Source organism: Bufo gargarizans, chromosome 1 (genome assembly GCF_014858855.1).
Source record: "Bufo gargarizans isolate SCDJY-AF-19 chromosome 1, ASM1485885v1, whole genome shotgun sequence".
Classification (NCBI taxonomy): Eukaryota; Metazoa; Chordata; class Amphibia; order Anura; family Bufonidae; genus Bufo; species Bufo gargarizans.
Window position 1 is genome coordinate 518707268 of NC_058080.1, and position 14931 is coordinate 518722198.

At 43.4% G+C, this 14931-nt stretch overlaps 1 protein-coding gene across 3 annotated transcripts in view; it reads left to right on the forward strand.

The window, feature by feature from the left end:
• The window catches only part of GRK3 (G protein-coupled receptor kinase 3), a 287657-nt gene that overhangs the window by 253021 nt on the left and 19705 nt on the right, over positions 1-14931 (forward strand). For 2 of the 3 annotated variants that reach the window (XM_044275379.1, XM_044275380.1), the window contains exons 14-17: positions 4949-5015; positions 5185-5291; positions 9431-9497; positions 10055-10150. In XM_044275379.1, the coding sequence (XP_044131314.1) occupies positions 4949-5015; positions 5185-5291; positions 9431-9497; positions 10055-10150 (337 nt within the window). The remainder of the gene's footprint in view (positions 1-4948; positions 5016-5184; positions 5292-9430; positions 9498-10054; positions 10151-14931) is intronic. The other variant, XM_044275381.1, reaches the window with a different exon arrangement.

Here is a 14931-nt window from a genome sequence, read left to right on the forward strand (position 1 = left end):
ACGCAGAATGCACACGGCTGGTATCCAGGCTACTGTCATGTGCATGAGCCCTAAAAAGCTAAAGATGCTTTATCCACTTAAAGGGGTTGTGTCCTATGGGTCTTTGATGGCATATTGCTAGGATATGCCATCCTCAAGCCACATAGGTATGGGTCCCACCTCCGAGACCGGCAGCTATCTCTAAATACATAGAATGCTCTCCATTTGTTTATATGGGATTTTTCAAAAAAAGCTGAGTGGAGAGTGCACTTCACACCAGGGTGGATTTGATTTGAATCAAACTGATTTAAATTACTAGTCGGTAAGGCTCGATTTAAATCATAGTTTTCTACATAAAACAAGTACAATACACAAGTTCTTGCTGGTATAACTTATAATATGCAAGTAGGTCTTTTTCTCAACTCTGTTCATGTTATAACATTTTTGCTGTGAAGAAGAGGCATGTGATCTCTGCTGAGTCAGATTCAGTTTTGAGAACTGCAAACGTAAACCAAGAATCTGTGATAATATCTTGTAGGCAGAGAAACTGCCCAATAATCTTACAAAAACCTTTGGATGGTAATAGATTTTCCTCAAAAAGCATTTTATATAAAAAAAAAAAAATCTGATCTAAATAATTGTATATATATATTTTTTTTAAATCATTGATTTTTATCCACCCTGCTTCACACCTACAGATGTTGACAGCACACCTGTGAAGTAAATGTGTCCGCATCCGACCCACAAAGTATGCAGATCGGATTTGGAAGAAAAATTATCTTGTGTGCATGAGTCCTGTCACTTAAAAGCGAGGTCATACATAGCTTTGTCCTTGATTTTAGTGGAGGTTATGCTTATAAAAATGCATTAGTAGCACATTGGGAGCAGGCCCATAGGCTTCAGTGCTTCAAGCGCAGAGTATGAGCTGCCGCACAGCTTTTCCCTTTTGCCGTGAATGTTGTTTGTTGCGATCTGGGTGGATGCTGGGTGTAACTCGCACACCGAGCCTAAAGCCTGTGGTCACATATGTAATGCACTTCCAGTGTACTTTGAGGATTCAAAATTGTATGCATCACTGGATGACATTTTAAGAGATCACATCCACTCGCTGTATAAACTGACCTGTGGTGCGGATTTGAACACCGCAGCATGTCCGTTTATGCTGCGGATCTTCACCCTTTGCAGTGGAGATGGTCAAATTCACAGCCATCGATTTATGTAGAAAATCCGTCACATTCATCTGAATAGGGTTGTTTTGACTGCAAGCACATGGATTTCTGCAGTCCACATCCAGATGAATGGAACCGTATTCCAGCCACAGATATTTTTGCAACAAAATCTCTTTCATGCCAAGGCACTCTCTGGCCAAACTGCACACGTATGAATTTGCAGGTTGTCCACTCGAATTTTGGATGTGAATACAGTGCTTTTAGGTGTGAAATCCTCATCGAAATACACTTATTTTATAGTGGATTTGCTCTAGATTCCACCCTTTGCACTGCGAAGATTTAAATTCTCAATGAAATTCTTCACATAGAATTGACATGCTGCAGATGTCAAAATTTCTGTTTCTGCAGTGTGTGGATGCGATTTTTAGCTTGCACTGTATTAGGCTACATGCACACGAACGTTGTTTGTTTTTGTGTCCATTAAGTTTTTTAGGTTTTTTTTTGGGCGGATAGGGTGCAGACCCATTCATTTCAATGGGGCTGCAAAAAATGTGGACAGCACAACGTGTGCTGTCTGCATCAGTATGTCCGTTCCGTAGCCCCACAAAAAAATAGAACATATCCTATTCTTGTCTGTTTTAGGCATTGTTACAATGGATCCGCAAAAAAAACTGATGGCATACGGATGTGATCCGTGTTTTCTTTTTTTATGTTTGTTTTTTTGCGGACTGCTTTTTCCCATACAGCTATACAGAGGTATTGACTAGCGTTGAGAGAACTTGTGTTTTCAAGTTCGGCGTACAAGGCTCAGGTTATCTAAGAATTCTGTTATAGATTCCACTATCACGGACCATATGTTACAGACCGTGGTAGCAGAATCCATAACTGAATTCTTAGATAATCCGAACCTTGTACACCGAACTTGAAAACAGAAGTTCTCTCATCCTTAGTAGTGACCATACTTTCCTATAAAATAAAAAATAAAAACAGCAAGAATTTGAAAAAGCATAAAACATAATTAAAACAAAATAGCTGCTGAAACGCACTATATGGACAAAAATGCCTTAAAAACGCTGATCGTCAAGCTTTTTTGAGGCTTTTCTTTTGGCCTATGAAATGGCCAAAATCCAAACTGAGCTGAAGGAGCTGTGATATACCGTACCCCTAGCCTCTCAGCAGCAGAGACAGCCACTTGTTTGTTTGAACAGGACTTTCCACCTGGATTGAGGGAACACATGAGCACCACAGTAACCTCAACAGCTACTGAGCAAATGCATTGTCGTTCACGCCTGAGCACCCACAGGAGAGTGTCCAAAAGGGCAGGACTCCCCTACAGCATCTGTCTGGGCTCGTCATGTGTGGATTCTCCTGATCACTTCAGATGCAACCTTTTACTTAAAAATAAAATCTGAATTTGCTGACCTGATATAAACCATCACATCACCATATTCAGTAATTAATTGTACCCTGTCCTACAACCGAGCTAGTTTGTATGTTGAAAAGTGGCAAAAAGAAAACGTTTTCATGAGGACTATAGTACTGTGAAAGGGTTGTTGTGCGATCAGGGTGCAGGTACATGGGACGTATTTTCAGCAGCAGATTTTGCAACGATTCCACAGCAAAATCCACAATCCGCATTTCAAAGGGTGAGATCATAATTTGCCATGGCGCAGGTTTAAAATCCGCATTGCAGGTCGATTTCTGATGTGGATTTTCTTTTTTCTGCATCGTATGGTTGGGATTTGGTGAAATCTCATCCATTGCTGCTACTGGGATATGCTGCAGATTTTCCAGATACTATTCTGCGGTAGAAAGTCTGTAGCAAATACACACCCCGTTTGGATGTGAAAGAAGTAAGGGAGCACAATAGGTTTTAATACTGACAATTTGTGGTGCAGAGAGCCGGACCCCCACAATCTAATTTCAAAGAACTGGATAACCGCCCTATTCTAATCACATTCCTGTGAAATTTTCACTGTTCAGTAGCAGATTAGATAATTGATAAAAGTATTGCAGTTTGTCAGTAGATCCTAATACAGGGAATATAACATTAGCTAGACCTCTTCTGACTACCAAACAAATGATACAGGATGGGATATGTTCCAGGCCTCATGCACAAGACTGTATGTATTATGCAGTCCGCAAACTGCCGATACCGGCTGTGTGCGTCTCACAATTTCCACAGGCCCCATGTCCTATTCCTGTCAATAAAACAGACAAGAATAGGACGTGTTTATATATATATATATATATATATATATAGAGACAGCACATGGTATGCTGTCTGCATTTTTTTTAAATGAATGGGTCCACATCCAGGCCAGCAAAAAAATTCAGATCAGATGCAAAAAAAAAGTAATGTGGTTGTGGCATGAGCTGTTATGTTGACAATTAACATGTAGTAGAAATGGGCCAGAAAAAGCCCCCTGCAAAAACATGTTGGTGAATGTATGCATTTTTAGGGTATATGCATGCAATGCAATCTACGCACAGATTTTCATGTGGAAAAAACACAGCATAAGGGATTATTTAGATGGCCATAGTGTTTTGCGGTCCGCAAATTGTAGATCCGCAAAACACTGATATGATAGAAATGCCTATGCTGTCCGCATCTTTTGCGGCTCCATTGAAATAAATGGATCCACACCTGTTCCACAAAATTGAGGAACGGATGCGTACCCGTTCATACGGTCGTCTGAATGAGCCCTAAAACAGTGCCAGCTGCCCTTAAGGGCTCATGCACACGACCGTATGCCCTCAGAGAAATACGGTCCGTGAGCGGGCCATATGTCTCGGAGCCGCATACATTGAGCGCACAGCATCATAGGTTACTATGATGCTGTGCGCATTGTGCCGCTCGCGGGACTATTGTCTTGCACTCATATGATCTTATGAGTGTAGCAAATATAGTAAATAATTAGCATCGTTCTGACACCTATGAGATAATGCATGTTTTTAGAAATGGAGGATTATACTCTTGTATAATAATTTACTGATCGATGTTTAACCTATGCAGTCATTCTTTAGCAGCATGATGGGTTCTCCAGGGATCATCATCTGAATATATCAGTTGTTGTTGGGAACCATTACATAGACTTTCATGATTGCACTGACCTTGTATGATGTCCTTCATAGCATTGTAAAGAAGAAAAGCCTCTACTGCCCTCTAGTGTACAAATGGGATAGTTAGCTAAATGATTGTTGTGTACTCCTTACAAAATGTATTCTGTATAGATAAATAATGAAGAATGAGAAGTAAGTTCTTTATAGTACTTGGATTGTATGATAAACTTTTATTATCTAAGCTGTATAGCTTGACCATCTTGGACTTTCCATTCCTTCAACCTGTTAACACTTAAAATACACAGTATACATGGCAAAACCTGTAAGGATACTACAGGAATTTACATTCTACTCTGGTGTAGAAAATCCCAGTGTTGGCTTACTGTCATTTTCTTTTTTGGCATTGGGACCTTTACTGAAGATTGAGATCTTACAGAAATTTACTTCCCCAGTTTGAGTTGTATTTCGTGCCTCAACAGTCAGGAGTTATACTACTGTGAGCATGTCAAATGAAACTAGGTGGACCATAGTAACCATGTTCTGATAGTTCTTTATTAATGCCATAGCTTGGGATCTCTCACACCACTGCCTCCTAATATTCTTACACAGGACATGTATTTTTAAGCAAAATTGGAAATGGAGCCTACAAATTTATGCTTATATTTAGATATATATAACGTGAGCAAGTATCGGTCGTCGTTGCACAGAAAGCCTGATTACATTTTCTTCCCCTGCAGGCACAGCCCTTTCAGACAGCATAAAACCAAAGACAAACATGAGATTGACAGGATGACCCTGACTATGGTAAGATTAGCTCTTTTATAGCTAAATTGGGCAATATAGTGGACATTCACCTTTCAATTTCTGGCTTGATTGGTGGCGGAGGTACTTTCTTAGATCAGGTGTGCATTTGTGACTTTCTCTTCCATTTCCTTGTAAATGTATATGCTACAATCTTTCTTTTCTTAAACATGTCAAGAATGTGGAGCTGCCAGACTCCTTCACTCCGGAACTGAAGTCCCTCTTGGAAGGTCTTCTCCAAAGAGATGTGAGCAAGAGACTTGGCTGCCAGGGAGGCAGGTCTGTATTACACGAAGATCTAGGTTCATAGCCTACTCCAGACGATTTGCTAATGCAAGGGCACCATAGCATACCAGCCGCTGTAATAAAGTCTGCAGTGTGTAATGTGTGATATATTGCATGCACTTCTCAGTGAATCCTCCTCCATTTTCTTGCAGATGCCAAAATATTAATATTTAATAATTAATGTTTTTATTACCTGGCTGGCTCGCCAATAAATTTGGGGAATATGAGTTAACGTTTAATAAGTAAAATTTATATTTGCAGATAAGACATGCCATACAGTCCCAAGAGCAGCAGGGAGTGGTAGCACCTGCTGCAAAACACCCTATAAGGCCTGGTTCACACTTGAGTGTATTTGATAAGCGTGTTTTACATGCATTTTTGTTGGACGTTTTCGGGGCGTATTACAGCGCGTTTTTGGAAATGGGAAACACGCGTCATACGCGCGTTCTTGCGATTGACCACAGAGGCGTCCAATGAAAAACAGCCATGTCTACATGAGGTGTCCAATGAAAGAGACTTTCGGCGGAGCACCATCTCCCTTTCCTGTGGGTTTATGTACAGAGGAGAGTGTGTTGGTTGCAGTCTGTTAAACCATGGATCTCTGCAAACGACGAACTGCAGCAATAGTTGCTGCAGTGCATATAATGCGTTTGAGGAGGAGGAGACTGAGTAGGCGACGGTTCTGTGTCCATCCTGTGATTGCGAACCGACAGCAAAGAGGACAGTTCTGGGCCATGTACGATAACCTACGTGCACACAAGGTTTTGTTGCGTTCCCGTTGAAGTCTATGGGCGCGAACACGCGACAATACGCCCTAAAGAAGCTCCTGTACTTCTTTGGGTGTAGAGCATTTTACAGCGCGTTCGTATGTGCTGTAAAACACGCAGGTGAGAACCATGCCCATAGGGAAACATGGGTTTTCGCCTGTTGAGCGTTTTACAGCGCTTAGGAACGTGCTGTAAAACGCTCAGGCGTGAACCAGGCCTTATAGATCTTTCTACCCCAAATGGAGATACTAATGGAGTAATTTCACTCCACTATAGGAGTCATATGGAAGTACACCGGGATGTTGCTGAATTGACAGTGAAACAGTGGGATAAAGTGTTACAGGAATTCCCTGAAGTGGCAGTGAGTGAGGCCCATAGTCTCTCAATTATATCTACTCCATAGAGTATATGGAACTCCAGTAGTAATGGAAAAAAATGGGATATCGGGAGGATGACCGATGCCCGAGATGTGGGACACCTAATGTGGAACTGTCCACGACTGAGACAATACTGAGCAGACGTTACTGAAATACTGAACACAGTGTTTCGTATAAAAATAGATATGTCAGCCTGGGTATGTATATTGGGATATGTTAAGACATTGTCTGTAGTTCCAGAAAAGAGAATAGCTATTAGACGTATATTATATCAGACAAGAAAGCTAATTGCATATTATTGGATTGCTCCAAATCCTCCAAAAGTACAAGAATTGGTAGAGAAAGTTCATACCTTGATGCAATTGGAGCGATTTGTCTATCAGAAAAGAGGTAATATTAAGAAATCTGAGACGATATGGGCCTCATGGTTGCAACATTAAAGGGATTCTGTCATCAGATTTGGGCCCTATAAGCTAAACATATGGCCATGTCGCTGCTAATAACATGAATCCTAAACTTCCCTTATTAAACCTGCTTGTGGCTCTATTAGCCCAAAAAACTGGTTTTTATAAGCTGTCACTCACCTACCTAAGGTGCCCAAGGGGTTTTACGTTAATCCTTGGTGCCCGCCCGGACTCCTCGCCGTCTGGTGCCCAGCGCCGCCTTCCTCACCTCAGCGCCGCCTCCTCAATCCACCCATCCCTCTGCCAGATCCGGCACCTGCGCACTAGGCTCAGCCTGATGCGCATGCGCACTTTGCTCAACGAAGCCGCTGCCAGGAGTCCGCTGCGCATCAGGCTGAGCCTAGTGCGCAGGCGCTGGATCTGGCAGAGGGACGGGTGGATTGAGGAGGCGGCGCTGAGGTGAGGAAGGCGGCGCTGGGCACCAAACGGCGAGGGGAGCGGGCGGGCACCCTGGATTAACGTAAAACCCCTTGGGCACCGACATGGCCATATGTTTAGCTTATAGGGCACAAATCTGATGACAGAATCCCTTTAAAATGTCACTTTCTGGTCTTTTTGTATGATAGGATAGGTGGTACTAGGGGAAGATTCTATATGGTGAAGATGCTTGGAGACTAGACACAGTAGGAGTGTAGAATTATAATGAGGAGAGATGTAGGATTGGTATCACCTGGCAGGAGGATATGCAAGATGGGGACTGGCTATTTATAAAGTAGTGTGTATGGGAATGTGAGATGAGTCTGAATGTGTGCAACGCAGAAGAACAACAGAAGTATTAAAAAAAGAATCGCACAGAGTCAAGTGGTAATCTACAATTCCGAACTTTATTGGCAAGCCATTAAGGCCCCTTTCACATGAGCATGACGGATTAGGTCCGGATACCGTTCAGGGTGCGTTCAGTGAAACTCGCACCATTTTGCAAGCAAGTTCAGTCAGTTTTTGTCTGCCATTGCGTTCAGTTTTTTACACGCGGGTGCAATGTGTTTTGATGCGTTTTTTACGTGCTTGATAAAAGAAACTGAAGGTTTACAAACAACATCTCTTAGCAATCATCAGTTAAAAACACATCGCACCCGCACTTGCTTCTGGATACAATGTGTGTTTCACTGAAGCCCCATTCACTTCTATGGGGCCAAGGCTGCAGGAAAAACGCAAAATATAGAACCTGCTGCGTTTTTCACGCAACGCAGAACTGATGCGCGAACAAAAACGCTCATGTACACAGACCCATTGAGATGAATGGGTCAGGATTCAGTGCGGGCGCTATGTGTTCACGCCACGCATTGCACCCGCGCAGAAAACTCGCTTGTGTGAAAGAGGTCTAACAGTGACTTTACTATGGACCTTCTCTAAGTTGCAGTCCTGCAAGGGAGGGGTTGTTTTTGTTGTATTTCATTGTTTTTCATAAAAACTATTAATAAAAATTATCTGATTTAAAAAAAAAAACATTTAATAAGTAATATTAATAACTCCTGTCATGCTCTCTAGGGAAATAGGGGAGTGTGACTGATCAGTAATATTAAAGATGATAGATATTCCCATTTTCCCTACTATCTCATGAATCAATCTGTGTTTATAATCCTACTACAGCAGCTTTTGATATCACCAGAAATAACATACAGTTATCACATAGAATATATGAGACACCTTCAATTATACACTGGTGATATAGAAAGAGTATGCTCAACTTTATGTGTGGTGGCCCTGTCTTCTCCATTTGGGACCTCACAGGAAGTAAGAGCCCAGTGCCTGGGTACATTGCTACTATATTCACGCATGCCTACCTAGAATACATTGTGCCTGTGATACAAGCATGGGCAGGGGGATAGGTGATGATTGGGTACCACAAGGCAGTACATGGGATTACAGCTATTCAAAATGATGGGTCTAATGTAAAGGGTTCACACCCAGTGGATGAAGTTGACTTTCAGCTCTAAGAACTGCATACGTGCACTTAGCAGTGAGTTTGCCTCCATTTTGTAGAAGATTAGTGATGAGTGAATCAATTCATACAAATCGATTGGTTCATCAATAAGAATAATTAGGCAATTAGGGGCAGACCGCACTGCTCAAGAAGTTCCTCCCTACTGCTTGAATGACAGGTCTGGACGTGAGATTACCAGGGCTGGGGGCGAGGTGTCCACCCCCAGGGAGGAGCCTCTTGAGCAACGTGGACAGGCCCTCGCTGCTCAATAACTTTTTGATGAACTAATCAATTTGTACAAAACAATTCTCTCATCTCTATAGAAGATGCGTGCTGTGCATGGCAATATGATATGGTTCACACAGTATAAGTGGATTGTTTTGAAATCGCCTTCTTTTTTTATATTTGAGTCATCAGACCCTCGCAGACATTTTAGAAAGTATGAGTAATACAATCCATTAGCTTCACAGTAAAGTGGGTCCTTAATAATGGTTTATAAATGGGGAAATCTTTCTGCGGCTGTTTTTTTTTTAAGCTGGATGAATGAGCATGAAGTTCGAGAACACTCCAAATGTCCTATTAACTTCTTTTCTTCTTGTAGTGCGCTGGAAGTTAAGGAGCACCCGTTCTTTAAAGGCATTGATTGGCAGCAGGTGTATATGCAAAAGGTAAGAGTTCATGATCCACAAGTTGTGTATATGTGGAGCTAAACCGTTGGGATCACTTGATTATGCTCTTACCATATGCTCCTTTTTCATTGTGGAGGTTGCAGAAGTGGTGTAAAAAAAATGAATGCATCCTGAAGCGGTTGCAATATTGACCAGCATGTTAGAAATTCATATTGAGTAGAAGTGGAAGGTTGTAGGATTGGTCCGTAGGTGCTTAATTAAGCCAATAACACACCAGAAATTGGAATTATTGGAGTTATTACAGTATTATAATTATGACAAGCCCCCTCCCCTGTACCATCCAATTCTGCTCATCAGTAATGCCCTCTGCTTACAGAAACCTCTACTACAGCTCCTGTGCGGGGTAGAACTTTCCTAGGGCAATCTGTTTAAGACCTGTCTCTTATCTAATGCCAGAGCAGATTGTCATTAACTCCTGCTGTAGGCTTTTAATTGAGAAAATAATATTGACCTGTTTGCAAAATAGATAAAAATGTAACTGTAGATGAAGGCTGGGATTGTAAAAAGACTAATGACATATTGTTGTGTTCCTGTAGTATCCTCCTCCACTGATTCCTCCTCGAGGAGAGGTAAATGCAGCTGATGCCTTTGACATCGGGTCCTTTGATGAAGAAGACACAAAAGGAATTAAGGTACCATTTGGTTCCCCTGTCTCAACATTACATTACTTTAAATATTTCTACACTTTTCTGATCTTGTGGGCTTGAAAGGCTTAGTTTTAATAATTAAAGAGAACCTGTCACCTCCAAAAACCATCTGAAGCGCTCCTTTGTGCACGCGTTCACAGGAAATCTCGCGTGATGACGCGCCGGCACGTCAAGGAGGAACAAATAAAATGACACCCCAAAACACATTCCCCAACTTCTCCTGAGTACGGCGATACCACATGCGTGACACTTTTTTGCCGCCTAGGTGGGCAAAGGGGCCCACATTCCAAAGAGCACCTTTCGGATTTCACAGGCCATTTTTTACACATTCTGATTGCAAACTACTTCACACGCATTAGGGCCCCTAAAATGCCAGGGCAGTATAACTACCCCACAAGTGACCCCATTTTGGAAAGAAGACAACCCAAGGTATTCCGTGAGGGGCATGGCGAGTTCCTAGAATTTTTTATTTTTTGTCGCAAGTTAGTGGAATATGAGACTTTGTAATAAAAAATTTAAAAAAATCATCATTTTCCGCTAACTTGTGACAAAAAATAAAAAATTCTAGGAACTTGCCATGCCCCTCACGGAATACCTTGGGGTGTCTTCTTTCCAAAATGGGGTCACTTGTGGGGTAGTTATACTGCCCTAGCATTTTAGGGGCCCATATGCGTGAGAAGTAGTTTGAAATCAAAATTTGTAAAAAATGCCCTGTGAAATCCGAAAGGTGCTCTTTGGAATGTGAGCCCATTTGCCCACCTAGGCGACAAAAAAGTGTCACACATGTGGTATCGCTGGACTCAGGAGAAGTTGGGGAATGTGTTTTGAGGTGTCATTTTACATATATCCATGCTGGGTTAGATAAATATCTCGGCAAAAGACAACTTTTCCCATTTTTTTTATACAAAGGTGGCATTTGACCAAGATATTTATCTCACCCAGCATGTAAAATGACACCCCAAAACACATTCCCCAACTTCTCCTGAGTACGGCGATACCACATGTGTGACACTTTTTTTTTGCAGCCTAGATGCACAAAGGTGCCCAAATTCCTTTTAGGAGGGAATTTTTAGACATTTGGTTCCTAGACTTCTTCTCGCGCTTTAGGGCTCCTAAAAAGCCAGGTCAGTATAAATACCCCACATGTGACCCCATTTTGGAAAGAAGACACCCCAAGGTATTCAATGAGGGGCCTGGCGAGTTCATTGAATTTTTTTATTTTTTTTTGGGCATAAGTTAGCGGAAATTGTTTTTGTTTTTTTCTCACAAAGTTTCACTTTCTGCTAACTTGGGACAAACATTTCAATCTTTCATGGACTCAATACCTTGGGGTGTCTTCTTTCCAAAATGGGGTCATTTGTGGGGTGTTTGTACTGCCCTGGCATTTGAGGGTCTCCGCAATCATTACATGTATGGCCAGCATTAGGAGTTTCTGCTATTCTCCTTATATTGAGCATACAGGTAATGAGATTATTTTTTTTTTCGTTCAGCCTCTGGGCTGAAAGAAAAAAATTAACGGCACAGATTTCTTCATTCGCATCGATCAATGTGGATGAAAAAATCTCTGCCAAAAAAAAAGGAAGGAAGGGAAAGGCATCTGCCAGGACATAGGAGCTCCGCCCAACATCCATACCCACTTAGGGTACTTTCACACTAGCGTTTTTCTTTTCCGGCATAGAGTTCCGTCACAGGGGCTCTATACCGGAAAAGAACTGATCAGTTTTATCCCCATGCATTCTGAATGGAGAGTAATCCGTTCAGTTTGCATCAGGATGTCTTCAGTTCAGTCGTTTTGACTGATCAGGCAAAAGAGAAAACCGTAGCATGCTACGGTTTTCTCTCCGGCGAAAAAAACTGAAGACATGCCTGAACGCCGGATCCGGCATTTTTTCCCATAGGAATGTATTAGCGCCGGATCCGGCATTCAGAATACCGGAATGCCGGATCCGTCATTCCGGCATGCGCATGCACAGATCGGTAAAAATGAGAAAAATGTACAAGACGGATCCGTCGGTCCGCATGACAAGCGGAGAGACGGATCCGTCCTTGCAATTCATTTGTGAGACGGAACCGCATCCGGATCCGTCTCACAAATGCTTTCAGTCAGCAGCAGATCAGCGGATCCGGCGGCCAGTTCCGACGACGGAACTGCCCGCCGGATCACACTGCCGCAAGTGTGAAAGTAGCCTTAGCTCGTATGCCCTGGCAAACCAGATTTCTCCATTCACATCAATCGATGTGGATGAATAAATCATTGCCGGGATTTTATTTATTTATTTTATATACAAAGTGTTTGCCAAAGCATATGAACACCGCCACCTCCTCAGCTCATATGCCTCGGCAAACGTATCTTTTACTGCAGAGGAGAAATCTTCTCTCGACTTGTATGTAATCTGACATCAGCGCAATGCTTCTGTCAGAATGCACATCAGTGCTGCAGCTAGTCGATCGGTTGGTCCACCTGGAAGGTAAAAAAAACAAAACAAAAAAGAAAAAACAGGCCGCAACGCAATAATTTTATTAACTTTATAATAACCTTTGAACAGAACATATAAACTTTATTTAACTTTTGGAACTGACTAACTTTTTTGTTTACTGGTGTTTTTATTTTATTTTTATTTTTTTTACCTTTTATAGGACAAACCTCTCCTTCCCCATGGGACAATGTGCAAAGCGCAAATCGCCCAAATTATGCACTTTGTCCCAGGTGAAAGGAGAGGTTTGCAGCAGCTGTGTATGAATGGGCCCTAATAGTCCTGTGTGCCTGTCCTGGTGAGATGTGATCCCTATGCTAGGTGTACCTGTGTGTGGTACTTCCGGAAACACTCCCCTAAGCATAGGGCAGGGTGGTCAGGGCAGTCAGGACAGAAATAGCGGGTGTCACGCCTTATTCCACTCCTGCTACAGACACAACATCTTTTTCGGGGTGACGGTTGGGTTGAGGTACGAGCAACGACACTGGGGAAATGTCGCTCGTGTAGACGGCTAACTACACTGGTGGATGGGGCCACGGAACCTCCTGGATACAGGAGGTTCTCGATGATCTCTTCCTGAAATTTGCGGAAGGATCGTGTTCTCCCAGCCTTACTGTAGAGAACAAAACTATTATACGGAGCCAATTTAATTAAATATACAGACACCTTCATATACCAGCGTCTGGTACGTTGGGAAACTGAATACGGAGACAACATCTGGTCATTGAAGTCCACCCCTCCCATGTGAAGGTTATAGTCGTGGACTAAGAGGGGCTTTTCAATGACTCTGGTTGCACGCTCAATTTGGATTGTCGTGTCTGCGTGAATGGAGGAGAGCATGTGTCTCTCCATTTCACCGCAAGCAGTTCTTCGTTACACAAGGCAGCCCTCTCCCCCCTTGCAAGATGGGTGGTAACGAGCCGTTGGGGGAAGCCGGCACGACTAGTTCGCGCGGTGCCACAGCAGCCAATCTGTTCTAGAAACAAATGCCTGAAGAGGGCCACACTTGTGTAGAAATTGTCCACATAAAGATGGTACCCCTTGCCAAATAAGGGTGACACCAAGTCCCAGACGGTCTTCCCAATGCTCCCCAGGTAGTCAGGGCAACCGACCGGCTCCAGGGTCTGATCTTTTCCCTCATAGATCCGAAATTTGTGGGTATAGCCTGTGGCCCTTTCACAGAGCTTATACAATTTGACCCCATAACGGGCGCGCTTGCTTGGGATGTATTGTTTGAAGCCAAGGCGCCCGGTAAAATGTATTAGGGACTCGTCTACGCAGATGTTTTGCTCAGGGGTATACAAATCTGCAAATTTCAGGTTGAAATGGTCTATGAGGGGCCGAATTTTGTGGAGCCGGTCAAAAGCTGGGACGGGAGGTGGTGTTATCGCTAAAGTGCAGGAAACGCAGGATGGCCTCAAATCGTGCCCTGGACATGGCAGCAGAGAAGATGGGCATGTGATGAATTGGGTTCGTGGACCAATATGACCGCAATTCATGCTTTTTGGTTAGACCCATGTTGAGGAGAAGGCCCAGAAAAGTTTTAATTTTGGAAACTTGGACTGGTTTCCACCGGAAAGGCTGGGCATAATAGCTTCCCGGGTTGGCGGTTATAAATTGTGTGGCATACCGGTTTGTTTCTGCCACGACTATGTCCAAGAGCTCCGCAGTCAAGAACAGCTCAAAAAATCCCAGGGCCGAGCCGATCTGAGCTGTCTCAACCCGAACTCCAGACTGGGCGGTGAAAGGGGGAACTACAGGTGCGGCTGAAGTTGGGGACTGCCAATCAGGATTTGCCAGCACCTCAGGGATTCTAGGGGCTCTACGGGCCTGTCTGTGCAGTGGCTGCGACGGGGTAACTACTGCACGTGCCACCGTACCAGCTTCAACTGCCCTTCTGGTGCTCGCCACTTCACCAGGTTGTACGGCAGTGCTGGTACTAGGTCCAGGGAGGGCTGCGCTGCTGGTGTATGCCTCACCACGTAATCCGACAGCGCCAGCCCCACTCTGCTGCCCTTGAAGCGGATACTGCACAACCTGTGGTCTAGCGACACAGGGCCGGGTACACCTGGTAGTATCAGGGACCTCAACCTCCTCATCCGAACTTTGTGTCAGACTGCCACTGCTTTCTACAGGTTCATATTCTGACCCGCTAGATTCATCAGATGAGGGTTCCCATTCCTCATCCGACTGGGTCAGAAGCCTGTAGGCCTCTTCAGAAGAATACCCCTTGTTTGACATTTGGGCTACTAAATTTAGGGGTATTCCCTGAGACTACCCAAGAAAAAAAGC